Source organism: Vulpes vulpes, chromosome 6, assembly GCF_048418805.1.
Source record: "Vulpes vulpes isolate BD-2025 chromosome 6, VulVul3, whole genome shotgun sequence".
NCBI classification, from domain to species: domain Eukaryota; kingdom Metazoa; phylum Chordata; class Mammalia; order Carnivora; family Canidae; genus Vulpes; species Vulpes vulpes.
In genome coordinates this window covers 65445709-65468201 of record NC_132785.1, presented here as the reverse complement: position 1 = coordinate 65468201, position 22493 = coordinate 65445709, and the positions used below count along the sequence as shown (strand labels likewise).

The 22493-nt window shown below is 56.0% G+C and overlaps 2 protein-coding genes across 6 annotated transcripts; both read left to right on the top strand.

Moving 5' to 3' along the window:
- Positions 1-16: 16 nt before the first annotated feature.
- RABGGTA (Rab geranylgeranyltransferase subunit alpha) lies at positions 17-6259 on the top strand. Of its 4 annotated transcripts, none has more exons than XM_026007615.2 (17): positions 17-226; positions 518-574; positions 735-845; positions 1215-1339; positions 1526-1713; positions 1967-2170; positions 2482-2565; positions 2653-2735; positions 2824-2925; positions 3031-3136; positions 3226-3277; positions 3443-3531; positions 3685-3773; positions 3876-3992; positions 4818-4931; positions 5202-5289; positions 6045-6259. In XM_026007615.2, exons 2-17 carry the CDS (start codon positions 572-574, stop codon positions 6191-6193), a joined length of 1704 nt encoding a protein of 567 aa, XP_025863400.1. In that variant the 5' UTR covers positions 17-226; positions 518-571; the 3' UTR covers positions 6194-6259. The 4 variants fall into 4 exon arrangements, with proteins under 4 accessions (XP_025863400.1, XP_072617370.1, XP_025863401.1 ...); XM_026007616.2 differs by having other exon boundaries at positions 168-354; XM_072761269.1 differs by lacking the exon at positions 735-845 and having other exon boundaries at positions 101-226.
- On the top strand, positions 6240-22493 carry TGM1 (transglutaminase 1). 2 transcript variants are annotated; one of them, XM_026007614.2, is made up of 15 exons: positions 6240-6351; positions 9339-9662; positions 9795-9983; positions 10976-11224; positions 11626-11744; positions 11854-11961; positions 12392-12566; positions 12946-13084; positions 13218-13321; positions 15422-15510; positions 16014-16167; positions 16275-16556; positions 16682-16842; positions 17225-17361; positions 22060-22493. In XM_026007614.2, the coding sequence occupies exons 1-15, from the start codon at positions 6243-6245 to the stop codon at positions 22286-22288; spliced, it is 2568 nt and encodes an 855-aa protein (XP_025863399.2). In that variant the 5' UTR covers positions 6240-6242; the 3' UTR covers positions 22289-22493. The 2 variants fall into 2 exon arrangements, with proteins under 2 accessions (XP_025863399.2, XP_072617369.1); XM_072761268.1 differs by lacking the exon at positions 6240-6351 and adding an exon at positions 8506-8623.

Here is a 22493-nt window from a genome sequence, read left to right as displayed (position 1 = left end):
CTTTCAGGCGCGCGGCACAGCCGCGCATGCGCACTCGGAGGCACCAGCCGGCTAATCACGGGGATTTGGCCTCCCGAGCCCGCCTACTCCGCCCCCGGCCCCTCCCCGGCCTGCAGAGGGCGCTGCGCCTCGGAGAGCCGGGCGTGGAGCCGCTCTAGCCTACGCCCGGGCTCGGTGGCGGGCGCCTCAGCTCCGCGGGCCCCACATACACCTCCCCTCGGCGCAGGTGGGTCCGCCCGCGGGGGGCGGGAGCGCCCGGCATCTGCGGGTGGGCGGGTAGCGGCAGTCTCCGGGCGCGGAGTGGTCCCCGTCGCTCCGGCCCCGGAGGATCGGGCTGTGGGCAAGGCGGCACGGGTACGAGCGCCAGCGTGGGTGGGCGCCTCCTCCCGGACAAGCGCTGCGCGTCCCGGGACCCGCTCACGCCGGGGTCCTCTGCACAGGCTCGCTGCGGCTTCCGGGACCGGCTGGGGGCGGGGCTAGCGGGCGGGGCTCCCGTGATTGACGCTTCTCTCCCCAGGTCTCTCGCGCTTTCTCTGGACCCCTCCCCTGTCCTGAACCCTGAGCCGGCACCATGGTGAGAACTGCCAAGCCCCTCACCTCCGCATGCCCACGGACCGCGTAGCCTCGCCTCCGTTGCCCTCTGTATACCTAGGGCTCCGCAGTTGGGGGGTCGGGGGGCCTGCCCCTGCAAGGCAGCCTGCACCCTTCCAACCCCGCCCCCGCAATCCTTGTAGCACGGGCGTCTGAAGGTGAAGACCTCGGAAGAGCAGGCGGAGGCCAAAAGGCTAGAGCGGGAGCAGAAGCTGAAGCTCTACCAGTCAGCCACCCAGACTGTCTTCCAGAAGGTGGGGCCCTTCGGGGTAGCCCCTTCTCCAGGTGGCCTCTTAGTATAGCACAGAGGCCAGGAGCTGGGCCTTAGAGTCAGACTGCCAGGATCTAGATCTCGGTTCTATGACTTACAAGCTAAGCTGTGCGACCTTGGGCAAGTTCTCGACTTTTTTTAAGTTTCAGTTTGCTCTTCTGTAAAATGGGCCTTACTGCATAAAGTTGTTGTGAAAATTCATTGAGAGGATACCCAGAAGCCCATAAAGCATTCTGCGTGGTACCTATTGTGTAGCATGTGTTTACAGAATATTCAGTAGTTCTAATTATGCTACTTAACCTCACAGTAGGAGAATGATTTGATCTCTGACCCTGCTACCTATCTTCTCAAGCGCCAGGCTGGTGAGCTGGATGAATCAGTGCTGGAACTGACTAGCCAGATTCTGGGAGCCAACCCTGACTTTGCCACCCTGTGGAACTGTCGCCGTGAGGTGCTTCAGCGGCTGGAGGCCCAAAAGTGCGTAGGAGTTCAGGGCCCCAGGAAGATGGTACTGGCCCTGCCCTGCCTGGGTGCAGGGGTAGAGGAAGAATGGGGCAGCCAGGGGTATAGGCAGAGGGTAGTGGAGGGCTGGGTGTAGAAAGGCAGAGGTGAGCTTAGGTTGAGTGCTGGAGGGCCCTGAGTCCCATTTCCCTCTGAGTGCAGGTCCCCTGAGGAGCTGGCAGCTCTGGTGAAGACAGAACTGGGCTTCCTGGAAAGCTGCCTGCGGGTGAACCCCAAGTCCTATGGTACCTGGCACCACCGCTGCTGGCTGCTGGGCCGCCTGCCGGAGCCCAACTGGGCCCGGGAGCTGGAGTTATGTGCCCGCTTCCTCGAGGTTGATGAGCGGAACTGTACGTGTCTGCCTGCTGACAGAGCCACATCTGCCCTACATTCTGGTTACTGGGGCCTCAGGAAGGCCCAGAGTGGGGAGGGATGGCCAGGATGGGCCTGCTGAGCTGATGGCAAAGGGGCTGATGGAGACAAACCAATGCCCTGTAGAACACACATGGGTGTTTCTTGAGGGCTTCTAAGAGAACTTGAGGGGTTCCAGTTATGGAGCTCCCCTTGCCCTACTTCTGAGATGTGCTGTCACTGTTCCCCTAGTTCATTGCTGGGACTACCGGCGGTTTGTGGCCGCTCAGGCAGCTGTGCCTCCTGCAGAGGAGTTAGCCTTCACTGACAGCCTCATTACCCGAAACTTTTCCAACTACTCCTCTTGGCATTACCGCTCCTGTCTCTTGCCCCAGCTGCACCCCCAGCCAGACTCCGGACCACAGGGACGTCTCCCTGAGGATGTGCTCCTCAAAGGTCAGCAGGGTCAGAGGGTGCTGGGGAAGACTATGGTGCTGCCTTTCCAGCCTTGTTACCTAACCCTGTTCCTGAACCTGCTGCTTGGGCTTATTGAGCACCTACTTTGTGCCTGGCTTTGGGGGTATGTAAGATTCAGCCCCTGGCTGCAGGGAACACAAGTGTCCAGTGGGAAAGATGCAGCTGCTGTGCAAGGCCAGCAGATAAATGGAACCGAGGGCTGGCAGCACTCCAGGGGGAGGGTGGGATGCTGGGGTGGCCAGGAGCCCACCAGGGTCCTGGCCATAGCCCATGCTCCTTGGCCCCTTCAGAACTGGAGCTGGTACAGAACGCCTTCTTCACTGACCCCAATGATCAGAGCGCCTGGTTCTATCACCGCTGGCTCCTGGGAAGAGGTGAGCAGTGGGGAAAGAGGCTGGGTATTTAGGGTTTTGAAAGAACAGAAGAGGATATAAGGGGAGCTGAGTTTGTGTCTCCCCCAGCTGACCCCCAGGATGCCCTGCGCTGCCTGCACGTGAGCCGAGATGAGGCCTGTCTGACTGTCTCCTTCTCTCGGCCTGTCCTGGTGAGTCCTGCAGCTTTTCCGAGAAAGCATCATAGATGTGGGTCTGGTGCTGTGGGGCTGACAGGTCTGTCTTTGTCCCCTGGGCCAGGTGGGGCCCAGGACAGAGACATTGCTGCTCATGGTGGACGAGTCACCCTTGGCTGTGGAATGGAGGACCCCAGATGGCAGAAACTGGCCTGGCCACGTCTGGGTATCCCAGGATTCGAGGAGCAGAGTGGGGGACTGGGGCAGGGCTGGAGTGGGATAGTCAGAAAAGTGGTGAGGCTCAAGCATTTCCTTAACCCAGTGCTCCCAGCTCTGTGACTTGCCCGCCACCTCCCTCAATGACCAGTTGCCCCACCATACATTTCGTGTCATTTGGACAGCAGGCAATGCCCAAAAGGAGTGTGTGCTTTTAAAAGGTAACACAACCTCTGCCCTTTGAGGCAGCACTTTCATCCCTCTCCTGCTCTCACGGGGGCCCCATTCTACTACCCATTCTTGTTCTCAGGCCACCAGGAGGGCTGGTGCCGGGACTCAGCCACAGATGAGCAGCTTTTCAGGTGATGACAGAGAAGCACACAGACAAGGGGAGGGGCTCTGAACTCTGGACATCAGGCAACTGGGCTGGGAGGCTGGGGGCTTGGGCAGATGGTCTCAGACTGGATACCAGGGATGACTGGTACCAGAGTAGACACCATCCCCTCCCCCGCCCTGTCCATCCTCAGGTGTGAGCTGTCAGTGGAGAAGTCCACGGTGCTGCAGTCTGAACTTGAATCCTGTAAGGAGCTGCAGGAGCTGGAGCCTGAGAATAAGTGTGAGGCCCCATTCCCTACCATTCCCTGAGATCCTGCTCTTCTGAGGAGGTCCTTTTCCAGGAGGGCTTCTCAGGGAGAGCAGGAAGGGTCTCAAGAGATGGGAGCACAGGAGGATCTAGAAGAGACAGTCCTTTTCCTCACCATCTCCTCAGGGTGCCTGCTCACCATCATCCTGCTGATGCGGGCACTGGACCCCCTGCTGTATGAGAAAGAGACACTGCAGTATTTTCAGACCCTCAAGGCAAGTCAGGCCTGTGGGAACAGGACAGGGGTTGCAGGAGAGGCCCAGTGAGGGGCAGGAAGACAACTGATGGGCTTTTCTTGTCATCCCCCTCCCCGCCAGGCTGTGGACCCGATGCGGGCAGCGTACCTGGATGACCTGCGCAGCAAGTTCCTGCTAGAGAATAGCTTGCTCAAGATGGAGTACGCCGAGGTGCGCGTGCTGCACCTCGGTCACAAGGTATGGACTGCCTTCTTCCTCCTGACCTGGCCAGCTTTGGTGTCTGCTCCATGGGCTTGAACTGAGGCAGTCTGGCCTCACCGTGCCCCTGGCTTTGGCCTCAGTCTCAGGTGCCTTTCTAGGCTTTGTTCCTAACCAAGATAGCATTCATCTCCCTTCAAGCCTACCCCCCTTCCTCATCTTGCCTTCTGTCACTTGCCCCATCGTTCGTGCTACCCAGTCTCAAATCCTGAGTCAGCAGGGCCTCCTCATGCCACCCCCTTCTCTGGGACCAGTCACATCTTCATTTTTCCCTCCCAGTGAGCCCTCCTTGAAACCCCCACCCCCCGCTCCGATGCTTCTCTCCCTAGAGCAGGCCCCAGCACCCGAAGCTGGGTAACTTCCAGAGATGTTTGACAAACTTCCCAGGCTGTTTTCCTGCTTTGTAGTCTTTCCCAGTCAGTGTTTCCATTGCAGCAGTTTGGTCACATCATTGCAGCCTTCCGCTGCCCTCAGACCGACCCCCCAGACTCAGCAGGTCCGCTTCTGGCAGCGGCTGTGCCTCCTCCAGCACCCTCTGCCATCCCCTGTACCTGCCTCCACTCTAGGCTGCCTCCACCCCATCCACCTGCCAGCCACCCCACCCCAGCACTCCCTCATCTGTCCCTTGTCTTTGATGCAGAGCGTGTATTGCTGAGGGTCGTAAGGTAAGCGTCTCACCTGCTCTGTCCTGTCCTCGGCCAGTGCCCCCAAGGGCCTGTGTGGGACCCAGAGGGTAAGTGCCGCGTGAGCAATGGCTGAGGACCCTCCTCCACGTCTCCTTCGGTGTCTCATCCTCCTCCCTAGGATCTGACGGTACTCTGTCATCTGGAACAGCTGCTCTTGGTCACTCATCTGGACCTGTCACACAATCGTCTCCGAGCCCTGCCCCCTGCCCTGGCTGCCCTGCGCTGCCTTGAGGTAAAGCACTCCTCCACCACTGTCCTGGGTGGTCCTTTTCCCTCTCCTCTCCCTCTGAAGTCGGCCCACCCTCCAAAGAGCTGTCCACATCTTCCCGGCCCCTGCAGGTGACCCCCTTGCTTTCTCTGTTCCCGTGACCTGACCTGCCCCCAGCAGCTTTTCCCTTCACTGTAAGCTGATCGCTCTGGGCTCCCCCCTGCTTGCTTACACCAGTCCCAGGCTGACAGCTGCCTGCCCTGCCTTGACTTCCTTGCCCTCCCTGCTCCTCAGGTCCTGCAGGCCAATGATAATGCCATAGAGTCCCTGGACGGTGTCACTAACCTGCCCCGGCTGCAGGAGCTCTCGCTGTGTAACAACCGTATCCTTCCTTCTGAGGGCCCTTCAGACAGTGGGAGGGATGAGGTGCCACACTGGGAAGGGACAGACAGCCAGCGGGGTGAGTGGGAAAGGGGGCTCTGGCATTCTCAACTAAGGAGAGGTAGCCTGGGGCTGTGTGGGGCATGGTTGAGTTGCGCTGGTGGTTTTGCCAGGTGGGAGTGACTTCTTCAAGCTGGAGTTCACAAACCAGCGCCCTGCACATACTCTTGGATAACACATAGTATTTTAAAAATCAAGAAGTTTTGTATTTAAAAAGTCTAGAATTATGATTTTACTTAAAAAATTAGAGGTTAGGGAGGCTTTGCTCGGTCAGTTGGTAGAGTATATGACTTTTAATCTGAGTCTTGAGTTCAACCCCAATGTAGGGTGTGAAGTCTACTAAAAAAAAAAAAAAAAAGAAAAGAAAGTTAAAGCAGGCCTTAGTGTGCATGTCCGCTCAGCAACCCTTTGTCGTTGTTGATTTGTGGATGCCTCTGTAGTCAGAGCTAGCTTTCTTCTTGGCAGCAGCCCACCACTCCTGATACCACGCCTGCCCACCTCCTGGGCTTCCTGCCTGGCCCCATGGGCAGGGGTTTGCAGTCTGGAGCCTTACTCCATCCAGGGAAATGTGCAAGATGCCTGTCAGCCAGACTTCCAGGCAGCAGTCCCCGTTCTTGAGGGAAGATGGTGATGGGCACCCGGGAGCACGTGGGTCTGGGGGAACCTGGCACGCTTTCCTTGACTCTCCTGCCCAAGGCCTCCAGCAGCCCATGGTGCTCCAGCCTCTTGCCTCCTGCCCCAGGCTGGTCCTCCTCAACCTGCAGGGCAACCCCCTGTGCCAAGCAGTGGGCACCTCTGAGTACCTGGCTGAGCTGTTGCCTTTGGTTAACAGCATCCTTGTCTAGGAGACCCTTCTCTGCCCTCGTTCTTTAACTTATTGGGACTGAATAAACAATGGAGAGGCTCCCTCAGGCTGCTACGCTGCTGCTGCCACCGCCACCACCATCACCACCATCACCACCATTCCTTCTGCCATCTGTTCTGGAAAAGAAAGGGAGAGAGGGTGTGTCAGCTTTCTCTCACACTTTCATCTTATGTCAAATCCAGCTGTTTCTTACCACGGGGAACCAAAGTCTCGGTGCTGGGCCAGAATCGGCAAAATCTGAGTTTACCTTCTAGTTGGGGCTGGGGCTGGGATTGGGTTTGGGTTCAGGTTCCGGTTGGGGCCAGGCTACAAAGCAGCTGTAAGTCTAACTAGAAGGACTCAGAAAAGTTTTCCCGTGACTCCTGCCCCTTCCAGATACCTTCTGTGCCCTGGCTCATTCACCACAGCTCAGAAAGCCATTCCCATGAGGAGCTGACCAGAGTGTCCATGCTCCACCCACGGGTTACAGCAGCATTTGTCCTCTGGAGTAGCATCCTGCGGTTGAAGAGCCCTCAAAAATCCTCCATCTCAGCTGGCCCTCCCAAGTGCTCAGGCATGAGATGGTCAGGCCCATGTACTAACGAGGAAGCCGCTATTAGGGCATGCCCAAGTTTGCTGGGCTTGCCTGCCGAAGCCCCAGCTGTCTCTGCACCTTGGTCGGGGATTCCAGACTTGTGTCCTTTCTTCCGTGTTGATGCAGAGTGATGGGCAGAGCTTGGCCTCCACACCCAGGCACTGAGCTGGGTGTCTACTCCCTCCCATGGTGCCCCCCCCCCCATCCCGACTATAAAGCCCTGAGGCACTTGAGTCTCCTGAAGGGAGGAGAGGGGAGCAGCTCAGGGGCTAGGGCACTGAGTCAAAACTGGTTAGGTGGGGAAAGGGAAACAGAAGGGGGAGAGTATGACGGCATTTCCCAGCTCTCTGGGAATCGACGGGGCCCTGCCCCTTCCCATGTTCTTAGTGATGCACAGGCAGGCAACCTCAGCAAAGCCCTTTGGCTGACCCACCTGACACCTGCTTGGAATTTTGATTTGTACTTGTGCGTTCCCTGAGAGTGTTAGAGGTGGAGGTGGACTCCCTGCCAGATCTGTGGCTTGGAGCTGGGCAGGTATAGGTCAGTGCAGGTGTGAAGGGCTCCCTGCCAGGTCCTGGAGCCTCAGTCCCCACTCCCCGAGGCCCCTCCTAGCCCGATGCATCACCAAACTCTGCCCTTCCTCAGCTCTGCTTCCTTGTGTCATCTGGCCCACCCTGTTGTCACTGTCTTCTCTGCAGTGGCCCATGGGCAGAGCTAGGGCAACAGCGGGATGGAGGGAAGAGATCCCAAGCAAAGGGCCCCCACCTTCCCAAAGAACTTTCAGGAGAGCCTCCCCAAAGATGCCTGGCCTCCTCTTTGCCTAAGGGCTCTCTCTCAGGGGCATCCCCGGTGTTCTCTGATGCCAGGGTGGAGTTGGGATCCACACAGGGGCAGGTGCCTGGAGCCGGTTGGTCAGGATTTCTGGGAAGAATTCCAGGCTGGAGAATCCTGGACTCCAGCTGACTGCCACCACTCAGTGAGGGGAGGGGGTGTCCTGCAGTCTAGGGAGGGGGCCTCGGTTCCCACCTGTGCCTCAGAGCCAGGGCCTGAGCCTTCACCCAGCCCCCAGGCTGGGGCTGGAAAACAAGAAGCTGCTCCTACCCCAACTCACCCCCCAGTCCTCAGTCCAGTCCCAAACTTGCAGAGACACAGGAAGCTGGGGGCAGTTCATTCATGCCAGGGGCTGTGAAGCAGCCGGAGGTAGAAGGAAGGACAGGGGTGTGGGGGTGAGAGGATCTGGTAGAGCCGGCAGGTCAGGGGCTGGCTGGTGGAGCCAGTCTGAGGGCCTGGCTGCTGATGTCACCAGTTGGCAGCCTAGGATCCCAGGATTCCCTGGGCAGGACCAGGAAAGGGGGTCTGGGAGTGGGGAACACTGCATAGGGGCATGGGTGGAAGGCACCCTGGCCCCTTGCCCACGGGCTTCTCAGCCAGGAGAGGGGCCCTTTTTGCACCAGTCTGGCAGGAATCAGCCCGGAGTGGGGTCCATCTGTGGGGCAGGCTCACCAAAGCCTTCCACTTTCCCCTCAGTTGAGTCCTGACAGACCTTGGCCCCACCCCGTGTCATCACATTTCCACAGTTCCTCGAAATGGGAAAGGGGACGTGCCTAGGTCTCATTTCCTGCCCCTACCTCCAGAGACAGCCCCAAGAGGCCGGCCTTTGTGTGGGGGGATGGAACAATCAGGCTCCCCCTTCTCTGCGCCTCAGCCCCGCCCTCTCCCCCTCATAAACCACATACCGCCGGCCCCACACCTTCCACTTGCCAGCCGCCAGCCCCGTCCCAGCAGTCCCGACCTGGCTGCTGGACTCAGTGCTGCTGTCGCCAGCACCGCCACCAGGTGAGGCTCCGTTGGGGATGGTGGTGCTGAGCCCAGGGGGCCAAGGTCAGGCCCCAGCAAGGTGGGGTGTAGGCCAGCCTGAGCCTGCCAGCCCTGGTCAGGTTCCCAGACACAGAAGCTCTGCGCCCCGGGGACCACGGGCTCCCGCACCTGCAGCACCCCACCACTCCTGCAGCTCTGTGTGGGTGCTTGGCCCAATGTGGAGAATGCCAAGGACCCCGAGTCCCACATGTCACCCACCTGTCTTCTGCAAGGAGCCTTGGGTGGGGTATCTGCTAAGAATGGGTCCTAGAGGCAGGCAGCTCCTACATCCAAACTGAGTAGCTGTCAGTTTGTCAGATGGTGGGAGCATCTCCCAGGGATGGTCTGTGTCCTGGGTCCTGAGGCTGTGACAAGTGTCCACTCCTTTCTGGGATGGGTCCTTGAGAGCAGGTTTCTCAATGGGGCATCTGGTTTGGTGGATGTCACTGTGGGGGTAGGAGGGAGAAGATTTCTCGGCATTGTGGGTAGTTTCTCTAGGTGAACCTGAAAATAATCTTTGGGGAGGATCTCTGGTTGGGTCTGGGGGAATCTCCAGGGCAAAAGATCATCTCAGTCTGCTGGATGGGACGGAGTCAGCTCTCTGGATGGAGGGCTTCTGTGTGTGCTGCCTGGGGCATTCGAAGTACAGGAGACCTGAGTGAGTGATCAGAGACTCACTGCTTCTTCCACTCAGGCGTGATGGATGGTCCTCGTTCAGATGTGGGCCGCTGGGGCGGGATCCCCTGGCAGCCCCCTACCACACCTTCGCCAGAGCCAGAGCCAGAGCCAGAGCCAGAGCCAGAGAGACGGTCTCGTCGAGGAGGCCGTTCCTTCTGGGCTCGCTGCTGTGGCTGCTGCTCCTGCCGAAACAGGGCAGATGATGACTGGGGACCTGAGCCCCACCGAGACCGAGGGTCTGGCTCTGGAAGGCGAAGACCCGACTCCCGGGGCTCAGATTCCCGCCGGCCTGGCTCCCGGGCCAGCGGTGTGAACGCAGCTGGAGATGGCACCATCCGAGGTGAGGCCCTCCTATCCACCTTCTCTGAGAGCTGAAAGGCCTTAGTGGGGCCTGAGACTCATCCTGACATCTCTGGGGGGCCTGGGAGGCTAAGGATGGGGGCTTTGCTGACCTAGCGCCGTGGCCTTGCAGAGGGCATGTTGGTGGTGACTGGTGTGGATCTGCTGAGTTCGCGGTCAGACCAGAATCGCCGAGAGCACCACACAGATGAGTTTGAATACGATGAGTTGATTATACGCCGTGGGCAGCCTTTTCACGTGGTTCTGCACTTCTCTCGCCCCTATGAATCCTCTGATCGCGTCGCCCTGGAGCTGCTTATTGGTCAGTGGGGCCTGCAGTGGAAGGGTGAAAGCCCTAGAATTGGGTGGGGGGGAGGTGGAGGCGCTGGCTAGCAGGGCCTCCCAGCTCTGGTATTAGGGTCAAAGGGATATCTTTAAGTTCCTCCCTCACCACACTCCTCACCTCTGCCAGATAAGACAGGTGCAAGCATAGGAGTGTGTTTCAGAGTGCTGGTGTCCCATTTCCCTAAGCTCCCCCTCTTTGAGCCTTCAGGAGCATCTGTTTCAAAATACTTTCTCTTCAGGTGGTCGCTGTAATCAATGTCTTATTTATTGTGGCTTCTGTGTGTCTTTCTCTCTGGGTCTGTTGTCCTTCCCCAGGGTGTGGCTAGCCCTCTCCTCTCTGTCCAACTCTGTTTCTCTGTTTCTCTGTCCCCATGGCCCAGGGCAGGTGCCTCCCTCACCGCGTTGCTTGGTGGCCGTTGACTGCACAGGCTGGTGATTATGCTGCTGCCGGGGGCGGGCGACTCCTCATACCCTTTGATTAGGACCTAGCCTGGCCCACCCCAGCCTCTAATTTCCCAAGTACCCCCATCACCGCCACCAGGGATGCTCTAGGCTCTGGAAGCTACAGCCCCACGGTGTAGGCAGGGTTGGCCTTCGGGATCTGGGCTGCCGTTTCACATGGGGTAGAGGCATCTGGACCCAGCCAGGGTGTCTCAGTTCCTCCAGCCCAGGCACTGGGACAGTCATACAAGCGAAGGTGATGGTGGCCTCATCTCTTCTACCCACCCCTGAGTTCAGTGTCAGGAGAACAGGTTTGGGATGTTGGACTGAGGCTCTGCCCTGGCATGTGGGCAAGCATCGGGTGGGGACAGCTGCTCTCAGTGACTGTCACAGACTAAGGTGATGGCCCAACTCAGGGACACACACACACCTGGTTCATTCACATTCTGGGTGGGGCTGGGAGAAGTCTAAGGCTCTGTCTCCTCTCCGAGAGGCCTCACCAGCTAATTGCTGCTTCCCCTACTCCAGGAAACAACCCTGAGGTGGGAAAGGGCACCCACGTGATCATCCCAGTGGGCAAGGGGGGCAGTGGAGGCTGGAAAGCCCAGGTGACCAAGGCCAGTGGGCAGAATCTGAACCTCCGAGTCCACACCTCCCCCAGTGCCATCATCGGCAAGTTTCAGTTCACTGTCCGCACACACTCAGAGGCTGGCGAGTTCCAGCTGCCTTTTGACCCCCACAACGAGATCTACATCCTCTTTAATCCTTGGTGCCCAGGTGAGTCTGCTGGAGTCAAGAGCTCGGTGTGGACGGGAAGGTAGGCGGGTCAGTTTTCCTCCTAGAATCCTAGGCTAGGTGCCTAGGTGCCTGGCTCTAGGAGAAGCCAGCCTCCTATTGTCCTCGTGAGGAAACACAGGTCCAGCATAGTGGACTGCATGAACTGCATGACAGTTCAAGGTCATGCAGCCTTGCGTCTCCTGGTGAACAGTCCTGGTTCCATCACCTTCCTCCCACCATCTCTATCATGCTCTGTTCACCCTCCCAGGGAGGAGGTGTCAGGCTTGAGGTGTTCCCCCCCTTCCTCCTCTGTGGACAGTAGTCCTGCAGAACTGGCCCAGGGGCAGGTGGGGCCCAGGCAGAGGGCTAGAGGGGACCAGGCCTGTGTTTTGGGGACATAGAGGACATCGTGTACGTGGACCATGAGGACTGGCGACAGGAGTACGTGCTTAATGAGTCTGGGAGAATCTACTACGGGACTGAAGCACAGATTGGTGAGCGGACCTGGAACTATGGGCAGGTATGGCTGGCCGGGGCCAAGTGTGCTTGTGGGAGTAAAAGGCAGGTGGAGTGGGGTGAGAGGGGTTGCTGGCTAAGGGGTCACCTCTGCTCTCTCTCCCTCCCTCCAGTTTGATCATGGGGTGCTGGATGCTTGCCTATACATTCTGGACCGGCGGGGCATGCCATATGGAGGCCGTGGGGACCCTGTCAGTGTCTCCCGGGTCATCTCTGCCATGGTGAGCACCCCCGTGTTTCTGAGTGCTATTATGTATCTGCCTCTCGCCTCCCCTGCCCTCTGCTCCTGCCCTTTCTGACTTCTCCAGGAACTTAGCCCTATCCTCCTCTTGCAAAGGGTATTATGGGAGGGGTCTCACTCCTCTTTCCTCCTGTGGTGGCCCCACCCCACCCTTCTTGGCTTTGGTCCCAGCTCTTGTGGAATGTAGGGCCAAGCCCAAAACTTGGCACACCCAGGATTCACATTACTGTGTCAGATCTGGTGGGGGGTGGGGGGTGAGGGGGCAAGACTTGATGTCTTTGGGAGTGGCAGGCAGGGCTTAGGCTGCTGGCTAGATCCTGAGGAGTGGTGGCAGGGGCAGAGCTGGGGACCACATGGGAGGTCCTGACCCTCCCCTTCCACTCCACCCCACTCCATCCTGTCCTGGGCAGGTGAACTCCTTGGATGACAATGGGGTCCTGATTGGAAACTGGTCTGGTGATTACTCTCGAGGCACCAACCCTTCAGCGTGGGTGGGCAGCGTGGAGATCCTACTCAGCTACCTCCGCACTGGCTATTCTGTCCCCTATGGCCAGTGCTGGGTCTTCGCCGCTGTGACCACCACAGGTAGTGGAGGGACTGGGACAGGAGCAGCCTGGGCCCTACACGAAAGAGGGAGGGAATCCAGAGCCCCAACCAGCGGTGACTATAGTGCAGGGACAGATTGAGGGGGTGGTTGGTAGGCTGGCCTTAATTATCATTAATTAGTGTTAACTACTTAGGCCTAGGGGAGAGGAGAGAGAGGGCCAGGCAGGAAAAGGTCGGGCAGGTGTGCTGGCTTCCCCTAACTCCCAGTGCTCCCTGGCCCAAAGGCCTCCTGACCCCTGACCCTGCTTGGGAACCCCAGTGGCCTTGTCCCACTGCTGTTCCTCACCTGATACCTCACTCACCTGCCTCCACCCCATCCCTGTGTGGGATGTGAACCCCAACCCTGGCCCTTCCACAGTGCTGCGTTGCCTGGGCCTGGCTACCCGCACTGTCACCAACTTCAACTCGGCACATGACACAGACACATCCCTCACCATGGACATCTACTTTGACGAGAACATGAAGCCCCTGGAGCACCTGAACCATGATTCTGTTTGGTGAGGCTGGGGCCAGGGCTGGGCTGCCCATCCCTGTTGAAGGATGGTCACCCCTAACACCTGGATGTGGAGAGGACACGGGGGAGGCCCTGAGCAGGTGGCTCAGACCCAGCCCCTCCCTGTGTCCATCTAGGAACTTCCACGTGTGGAATGACTGCTGGATGAAGAGGCCAGACCTGCCCTCTGGCTTTGACGGGTGGCAAGTGGTGGACGCCACGCCCCAGGAGACCAGCAGCGGTAAGCCGGGGTCCTGCCTTCTCCTATGCCCCACTGTGGCCCCATGCCCGTCTCCCAGCCTGAGGGACAGACCCCGGGGATCAGTGCCAGTCTGGCCTACAGAGTCAGGCCCTTTCACCCCTATGTTTCTGTAAACAGGCTTACCGGCAGCATCACTGATTGGACTTTAGCTGATTTTCACCTTTCTGTGTAACTCTTTGCCTAGATTTTCTTTATTTATGATTTATTATGATTGCTATATTGAGATGGCTCAAAAGTCAAAAGATTCAAGAGAGTTCAGTGAGAGGTTTCCCTCTCTAAGACACCCACGCTTCTCATTTGCTTTTTTGCTTACACATCCCAGAGATAATAATTTATGTATAGTTTTAAAGCTAGAAAGGTCATTATAATAAGTAATACATGCCTGCAAGGAGGGAAAGAGTATACAATTGAATAACACAAAATGTAAAATTTTCCCTATTCTCTCAGGACGCTTTTGTTTTGTTTTGTGTAAATGTCTAGGTCCCATCCCAGACCTGACACATCAGGCATTCCAGGAATAGACTGATGTGAAGAGTCTATGTTTCTGAAAGTTTGAAAATTCCCCTGGTGATGCTGAAGATCAGCTGGGATGGGGACCACTGCAAGCCTTTGTGGGACCCATGGGTAGTGCTAGCCCAGAGAAGTGGAGTGGCTCTCACTAGGGCACAGAGCATTAGGTCAGTGGCAGAGCCCCTCCCGTCCCTGACTCCCTCCCTTCACACATTCTCACTTTCGCCCAAGTTTCCCTCTTGACTGTTTCGTTGCTCATTTTACGTTGTATGCATAGTATGGAATAAAACCAGGGTTTCAAATAGTTCGAAGAAGAAAATAGCCCCCATTACCGAGCCCTCAGAAATCATCGCTGACATCACCTTTTCCCCAGTGCACACATTTCTGCAAAAACTAGACCTGCTATCCACTCTATTCTCAAATAGCCCTCCCTTCCCGCCTCAACATTCCAGCTCCAGGCAGCCAGACTGTGCTCCCTGCTGCCTTCTTCCCCACCTCTCCCTTCTTCACCCCAGGTCAGAGGGTGCTTGCCTAGCCTTCATCCCTCTTCTCTGGCCAGACCCCTCCCTCTCAGTCATCTCCATGAGTGGTGCCCCTGACTTGTGCAAGCCGGTGATGCCCACCATGCTAGAACAGCCTGGCCCAGGACACTGGGAGATCTGAGTTCCCGTCCCCGCTCTGGGAAGGTGCATAGCCAGGCAAGGGTTCCAAGGCCGGGCAGGACCCAGGCTATATTCCAGCTTGATCACTTCTCAGATATGTCATCTTAGGCAAGTTGCTTGCACCTTTGCGCTTTGGTGTTGTCTATAATATGGGGATAATATATACCAGATAGGGTCGTTGGGGGAATTAAATGAGATCATCACACATTAGAGAGATTAGCAACATGCCTGGAACATAGCAGCTACTCAGTAAATATCAGCTCCTTCCATTCTCTGATATGATTATCTTGTCAGATTCTAACATCTGTTTGGGCCATCTGTAAAAGGATGTGCTGGTGTTTTCTAAGATTCTTTTCTGTTGGATGGCCCGCACTTCCTATTTTTTGTCCTCTCTTGTCAAGCCTCTCCCTTGCCAGCCTATCTCCTTCGGAAAACTCTCCTGAGCATGCTGAGAATAGACTCTATTTCCTACCAGATCCCCTCCCACCTCCCCACAGAGAGGACACACCACAGGATACAGAGCTGAGGATTTCTTCTGGATCTTTCTGGAAGGGTGGCTGTTTTCCCAGCCAGCAAGCAGAGCCATCATGGGCTCTGGGTTTGTCTTGATGCAGGATGGTCCTGACCTCGGGGGGTCACAGACAGCCAACATCCAGCTTCAGACAGTGGAGGAAGGATGTGCTGATGATTTGGTTATCAAGGCAGGCTTGTCCCACATTTAGCCCCGCCCTGGTTGGCTGAGGCCCAAATCGACCTGAGCTCTTCCTTGTGCTACTTCCCTGGGTTGGACCAGGTGGCACCTGCCCCTGAGGCAGTGGGCACTGCACCTGGCTGGGTGTGCCTCTCCCCAGGATCACAGGGTCCCCTTGGCCTCCTTGGATCTTTCACTTCTGTCCTGCTCCCCCAGGGATCTTCTGCTGTGGCCCCTGCTCTGTGGAATCCATCAAGAATGGCCTAGTCTACATGAAGTATGACACACCCTTCATTTTTGCCGAGGTGAGGGCCATGCTCCAGATGCTTTCTTGGGCTGTCTGGTAGAACCACAGCACTGGTGTCAGGCCTGGGCTCTCTGGTCCTGATTTCACTGCTGACTGACCAGCTGTGTGATCTTGGGCAAGTCACTTATTCTAGAGTCTAGGTTTCCTCAACTGTAAAAGGGTGATAATAATGGCTGCTGTGCTTCCTGTACTCAGGATCAAAAGAAATAATGGGTACGAACCTGCTTTATAAGTTGTAAAGTCCGTGAAGGAGCATAAGGGATTACTGTTATTAATGCTAAAACGTACTGCAAGGACCCTCCCAGTTTCTTCTCTGCTCTCTGGCTTCATCTGGCTCAGCTTGGAAAGTCTCCCAGTTTGGCTGTGCCAGGAAGTTCCCAACCTTTGGATCCTGCCTTCCCTCCTGCTGGAGGTCAGGGGAAGGCAGCTGGGGGTTAGGCCTATACTCAGACCCTCTGGCCTGCTCATTCTTGGCTTCCACCCCCCACACTCCCCCAACAGGTCAACAGTGACAAAGTTTACTGGCAGCGACAGGACGATGGCAGCTTCAAGATCGTGTATGTGGAAGAGAAGGCCATTGGCACGCTCATCATCACAAAAGCTGTTGGATCCAACATGCAGGACGATGTCACCCACATCTATAAACACCCAGAAGGTACCATCCCTCCAGCTTCATCAACTCTGGCCTATACCAAGGGTTTCCACTGAGCACGTGCCCACCCTGGAAGTGGCTGTAACCTCACCTTGACCCTTAACCCCCAGGCTCAGAAGCAGAGCGCAAGGCGGTGGAGACAGCAGCTGCGCATGGCAGCAAACCCAACGTGTACACCAACCGCGACTCGGCTGAGGATGTGGCCATGCAGGTGGAGGCCCAAGACGCAGTGATGGGGCAGGACCTGACAGTCTCTGTAGTGCTGACCAATCGCGGCAGCAGCACCCGCACTGTGAAGCTGCATCTCTACCTCTCAGTCACCTTCTACACTGGTGTTACAGGGCCTGTCTTCAAGGAGAGCAAGAAGGAAGTGGTGCTCGCGCCAGGGTCCAGTAAGTGCTTCTTCCCCAGCCCTGCCCCACTGATGGCCAGGCATCCCATGGCCATGGGCCTGGAGACCCCAGGAGGCCGCGCCTGTGTAAGCAGGTCCTGGTGACACCTTGAGTCTCCTCCGCAGCGGAACGTGTGTCCATGCCTGTGGCCTACAAGGAATACCGGCCCCAACTCGTAGACCAGGGGTCCATGCTGCTCAATGTCTCAGGCCACGTCAAGGAGAATGGGCAGGTGCTGGCCAAACAGCATACCTTCCGTCTGCGCACCCCAGATCTCTCCCTCACAGTGAGTGCTGGTTGCTGGATGTGTGGGAGGCTCTAGGGCTGAGGGAAATACTAGGGGAAGGAGCGAGAGCAGTAAGCTGGGAGAGGCCTGGCCTGGCGAGCAGTTCCAGGAGAAGGAGGTCAGAGACTGGCTTTGGGCTCTTGGGCCTGTTTCCTCATCTGTAAAATTGGATCTCATATTCTCAACCCTGCAGAAGCTTTGGTGGGGGAGCAGGTTGGAGTTGCTTCTCTGGCTTTTGTGGAGCCCCATTTCTCTCAGTGACAGAAATGTGGGACTTGGGGAGGTTTGGATGCAGAGAATTTTCCCTTGTATGGTGGAGTGTGTAGTTCCACTGTATCTGGCGGGGGTCTCTGATGTGGAGGTGGGCCTCTTTTTCTCCTAGTTATTGGGGGCAGCTGTGGTTGGCCAGGAGTGCGAAGTACAGATTGTCTTCAAGAACCCCTTGCCTGTCACCCTCACCAATGTCGTCTTCCGGCTTGAGGGCTCCGGGCTACAGAGACCCAAGATCCTCAATGTGGGGTGAGTCTCGCCTCTCCCCTGCCCCTATCCTTTCCTGCCTCCCAGACTGCCTCGGGTCCCACACTGCTTTCTCTCTTGGTCAGGACAGTAGTCAGCCAGGACCCAGTAGGGCCAGCCAGCAATACCTCCTGACCCAGTTCAGTGCCAACAGCATTTAAGGAGACCTGCCCTGTGCCTACAGCTGGGCTGGTCCTTCCTCACTAGGGAGCCAACACTTCACTTAGGAATCTTAGCAACTCATCACCAACACGTGCCCAGCACTCAGGAACCGACTGGGCACTTGAAGATCATTATCTCCTTTGCAGACCACAAAAACCCTTTAAAGTACAGTCATGATCATCATGTGATTAAAAGCAAAGCTTTGGGATCCTGAAGACTTGGGTTCAAGTCCTAGCTCCAGCACTCACTGGCTCTGTGCCCTGGAGCAAGTGACTTGTCTCTTTTAAGTCTATTTTCTTACCTGGAAAGTGGGGGTGATAACTGTTCCGGCTCCAAAGGTGGCTGGGAGAGCTGGGTGAGATACTCATGGAAAGTAGTATCAGCCTTGGCACACAGCGTGAGCCTCTATTGGCCATTCTTATTTTTAAGTATGGCCACCATCACCCCCACTTTGCGATAGGGAAGCTGGCAGCCATGCCTCATAAGGTCTCCCAGCCCATAGGGGCAGACTGTGCTCTTCCCACCAGGGCACATCCGACAGGCAGGCTCTCAAGCCTATTGCTTCATTTGTGCCATGAGGGCCATGAGGGCTGAGCAGCAGCTCCCAAGGAGAGGGCCTTGTGCCTCAGGCCTTCCACCCGCCCCCCTGGGCCACCCTCCACCCTGCCCTGGCCAGGCGAGGCTCTGAATGCAGTGAGGACACACTGAGGGCTTGTGTCCCTGGGCCTGTGCTGTCCTCTCTGACATAGACCCACACACACTGGTGTGTCCTTCCCTGGAATAGCACAGAGGGAAAGCAGAGAAGGCCAGAGGCTGACCTTTAAATCAGACTTCTGGGGACAGGGGCAGGTACTTTCCTCTTTTGACAAAGAGTGCCTGAGGGAAGGGGTGGCCCCTATGGAGGAGCTGGGTGGGGAAGCAGAGGGTCCCTGCCCACCCTGCCCATTCCTTGACTGGACACATAGCAGGCTCTGCCTGCTGGCGGCTCCCGCTTTTGCCAACAGACCAAAGCTGAAAAGTTGCCTTCTTGATCTTTGCCCCAGCCTTGACCCTGGATGATGCGATATGCCACAAAGGAGTGCTTTCCCCATTTTGCCCTACGTGGGTCTCTGTCACCTTAGAGAGTGCAGCCTGGGGCTCCCAGGTAGCTCACCCTACAGGCATCTCTCACCTACAGATGAGGTCCCCCTGTTCCAAGGGAACCCCGAGCTGGAGTCCCCTCAGCACCTCCACCAGACCTTTGATTCTTGCCCCTGCCTAGGAGTAAAGAGATGTGCTGAGCATGGGAAGATCCAGCCCTTCTCTTTAGCTGTGGGGCTTCTGTGAGCCTCCCCTTAACCCCTGCCTTTAAAGGCCCCAGTCTTCCTTCCCTCCAGTAAACAAGAGGGTTGGATGATGGTTTCTCAAGGCAGGTCCTCCCTGGACATTCTGTGGCTCCTCACTACTTCGAACCCAGTGTGGGGTCTACAGAACAATTGAGAACTCCAAGGGGGAGGTCTCTATGCGGGTGGTTCAGATATATTAGATTCCAAGAAGGGTGTTACTTTGCTCTTGTTGGCACATCAAAAGCCGTGGAATGGAAACCCCATTAAGCATAAGGTGTGCCACCCAGCGGGGTGACTGGCCACTTAATAAACATTCCAGACTTACTCCTCCAGGTAGCTGTTGTCACCGCCAAACCAGTCACCAGGGGAGGCTGGAAGTCTGTTCCAAACTCTTCTGGGGAATTTCCCTCGCAGCCTGAATCATAGTCTCTAGAATGTCTTTAGGGGGGCCTTCTGGGGCAGGTTTGACTTTGGAGAAACAGCCCGAAGCCATTTAGAGCAAAGACTAATTAATAAGGCAAGTGGACAAGGGGGTAATAGTGCTTTTTTCCATCAAAAATAGTGCTCTTTTCCGTCCTCCTTGGCTGTAAAGGAGGAACAGGGTGTCTATGGGGCATTGAGGGGAGAGGGACAGAGAGAGACTAGACTGGGTGCACATGATGTACCTGTGGTTTTCGGTGGCTCTGAAGAAAACTCTCAAGTTTTTAAAAATGTTTCAAGCCTTGGCAACATGGTTGAACAAGTACATAATTGAAGGACAGTGCTCATTTGGATGTCTAATTCCTGGTGTCCTTGTCAGAGAGTTGGTTTCATTGACTGCACTCAGTTTCAGGCACATTCCAGCCATAGCAGGTAATGTGCTTGCAGACGTGGGTGTGGCAAGGTCACAGCTGACCCAAAGGCCAGGACTGGGAGGGGTCTTGACATTGCTAGCTGGAAGCTGGAAAGCAACTTCTCTTGGAAATAATGGTGCAAGTAAAGGCTTTGTTCTGAGATAGTACTGTTCGATTCTAGTCTGAATGAAGTAGACTTTGGAAGGCTGGCCTGAGCCTAAACAACTTGCAGCTTGTATTCATGGAAAAGTAGACACAAGTTAAAAATGCAGATTTGCAACCAGCCACAGCATAGCCTACCTATGAAGTTATAGATGTAATGTCCAGTTATATATTATAAGTCTAGATATGAGGTCTATAACTTAACAGGTAGATCATATCTCTCTCCCCACCTTCCACTTCTTCCCTCCTTCTTTCATGGAGCTTAGAGGCACCTGCAAGACCATCTGATCCTACCCCTCATTTTACATTCACTCCCGTTTTACAGACCAGAAAGTGAGAATTGGAGAAGTTTAGTAACTTGTAAACCACGCACCTAACAGGGGTAGAAGAAAAGAGTACAGGTGGTCCAGAGAAGCCCTTTGGAAGCAGGTTCCAAGCTGAATGTTTTGCCCCAAGGAGAGCTCATCTTTGAAATTGGGGTGGTGGTGCCTTCTCTTGGAGGACTGAGGTGTCTGCACAGAGTCAGGCTCCAAAGAAGATCCCCAGGGTGGGCTTGGGTTGAAGAGAGGGCTGGAGGCAAGGGTTCGGGGCAGAGGCAGGGGAGGACAGATGCTAACAGGCACAAGCAGGCATGATGGAAATGCAATTGTGTTCAGTGTGTAAAGCGCACAAGCAGACTGCTGTGGGAGCTCAGGGCAGGATGAGGTTCATTTCCAAGGGCAGGAGGTGCTCAAGGGAGCCCTCACTGAGGGGGTGGCGTGAGCGGGGCCTGGAACCAGCCCAGGAGCAGAGCACAAAAACAGAGTGAGTTCAGGGAGGGGAAGGAGCTGGCTGTCAGGGTGGGTGGGCAGGAGGAACAGTGGAGGGTGATGAGGCTGCACAGGCAGGGCTGAGTCAGAGAGCCTGTGTGTCGGGTTAGGGAGCTGCAGTCTCATCCCATAAGCACCAAGGAAGCCAAGCCCTCGAAGAGTTCAGTTCACTTCCGAGTGACTAGAGACTAGAGTAGAAAAATAAGATAGAACATAGGAGGCAAGGAGGCCAGTTAGAAGGTTGGTGAAATTGTGACTCCCAGAAGGATGGTCTGGGACTAGATTTCCAGGTCCATGAAGAAGGGAGAAAATGAAGACGCTGTAGTATGTGTGTGCACACAGACACACATATGTTTGTCTCTCACAGGCACACAGGTGTTTGTCACTTTAAAGATGCCATTTGTCTGCTCTTGGGGAGAATTTTTCTTTTTCTCTGAGATAGCATCTTTTCAATGTTTTGGGGTATTAAAAATGTGCCTTCTAGTTTGGAAAGATGATCATAGGGATCCCTGGGTGGCGCAGCGGTTTGGCGCCTGCCTTTGGCCCAGGGCGCGATCCTGGAGACCCCGGATCGAATCCCACATCAGGCTCCCGGTGCATGGAGCCTGCTTCTTCCTCCGCCTGTGTCTCTGCCTCTCTCTCTCTGTGACTATCATAAATAAATAAAAAAAAATTTAAAAAAAAAAAAAAAAAAGGAAAGATGATCATAGCAGAGGATAATTTTCTTCCACTTTCTTTCTTGGCAAAACTGAAGTTATTTGGCAATACTGTGTTGAGCCCCAGAGTCTTGTGTTTTGTTTTGTTTTATTTGAAGATTTTACTTATTTGAGAGAGAGAGAGAGAGAAAGCAAGAGAGCACAAGCAGGGGGAGGGGCAGAGGGAGAGGGAGAAGCCTACTGACTCCCCACTGAACAGGAAGCCTGACTTGGGGCTGTATCCCAGGATCCCAGGAACATGACCTGAGCTGAGGGCAGATGCTTAACAAACTGAACCACCCAGGTGTCCCCAAAGTCTTGTTTTGAAGTTTCCTTCATCCTGGAAACCCCAGATGGGTTAGGGATGGATGGTGTGGTTAGGGCAGGAGCACTGGTGATAGAGAGGTGAGGGAGACAAGGCAGCAGTGTCTGTCCAGGTGTTTCTGAGGGGGTCGTAGAAGAGTCCCAGGATGACCAGAAGATTCCCAGCTCAGGCAGCTGGGAGGGTGGCTGCTGACTGGCTACGCAGAGGCAAAGGCCAGGAGGCCTTGGGGCTTAGGCTTTGTCCTGGCTGTGGGTATGGGGGTTCCAGCTGAGCCCAGAAATGCCAGAAGGGCTCCATCTTCTGCTCCTTCTTTCCTGGCTGGCCCATCATTCCTTCCTCCAAACTCTACCACCAGTCACTCCAGGCCTATGACCCTGTCTCTCCCCACAGGGACATTGGGGGCAACGAGACAGTGACACTACACCAGAAGTTTGTGCCTGTGCGGCCAGGCCCCCGCCAGCTCATCGCCAGCTTGGACAGCCCACAGCTCTCCCAGGTGCATGGTGTCATCCAGGTGGATGTGGCTCCAGCCCCTGGGGGTGGGGGCTTCTTTTCAAATGCTGGAGGCAATAGTCCCTCGGGGGAGACCATCCCTATGGCATCTCGAGGTGGGGCTTAGCCCCTGGCCGGGAGCAATGGGACTGGAGTCAGATGAACAAGGACATTGCCTCAAGTGCACAAGTGCACTCAAGTGCCCACTGCACAGCTGCTCCCCAAAAGGCTCAGGTGGGGAGGCCAGGGCATCTGGGGAGGGAGCCAATCTTCACTTGCACAGGGCAGCACAGATGCTAATAAACTTTTTTAATGAACTGTTTTTAATGAAA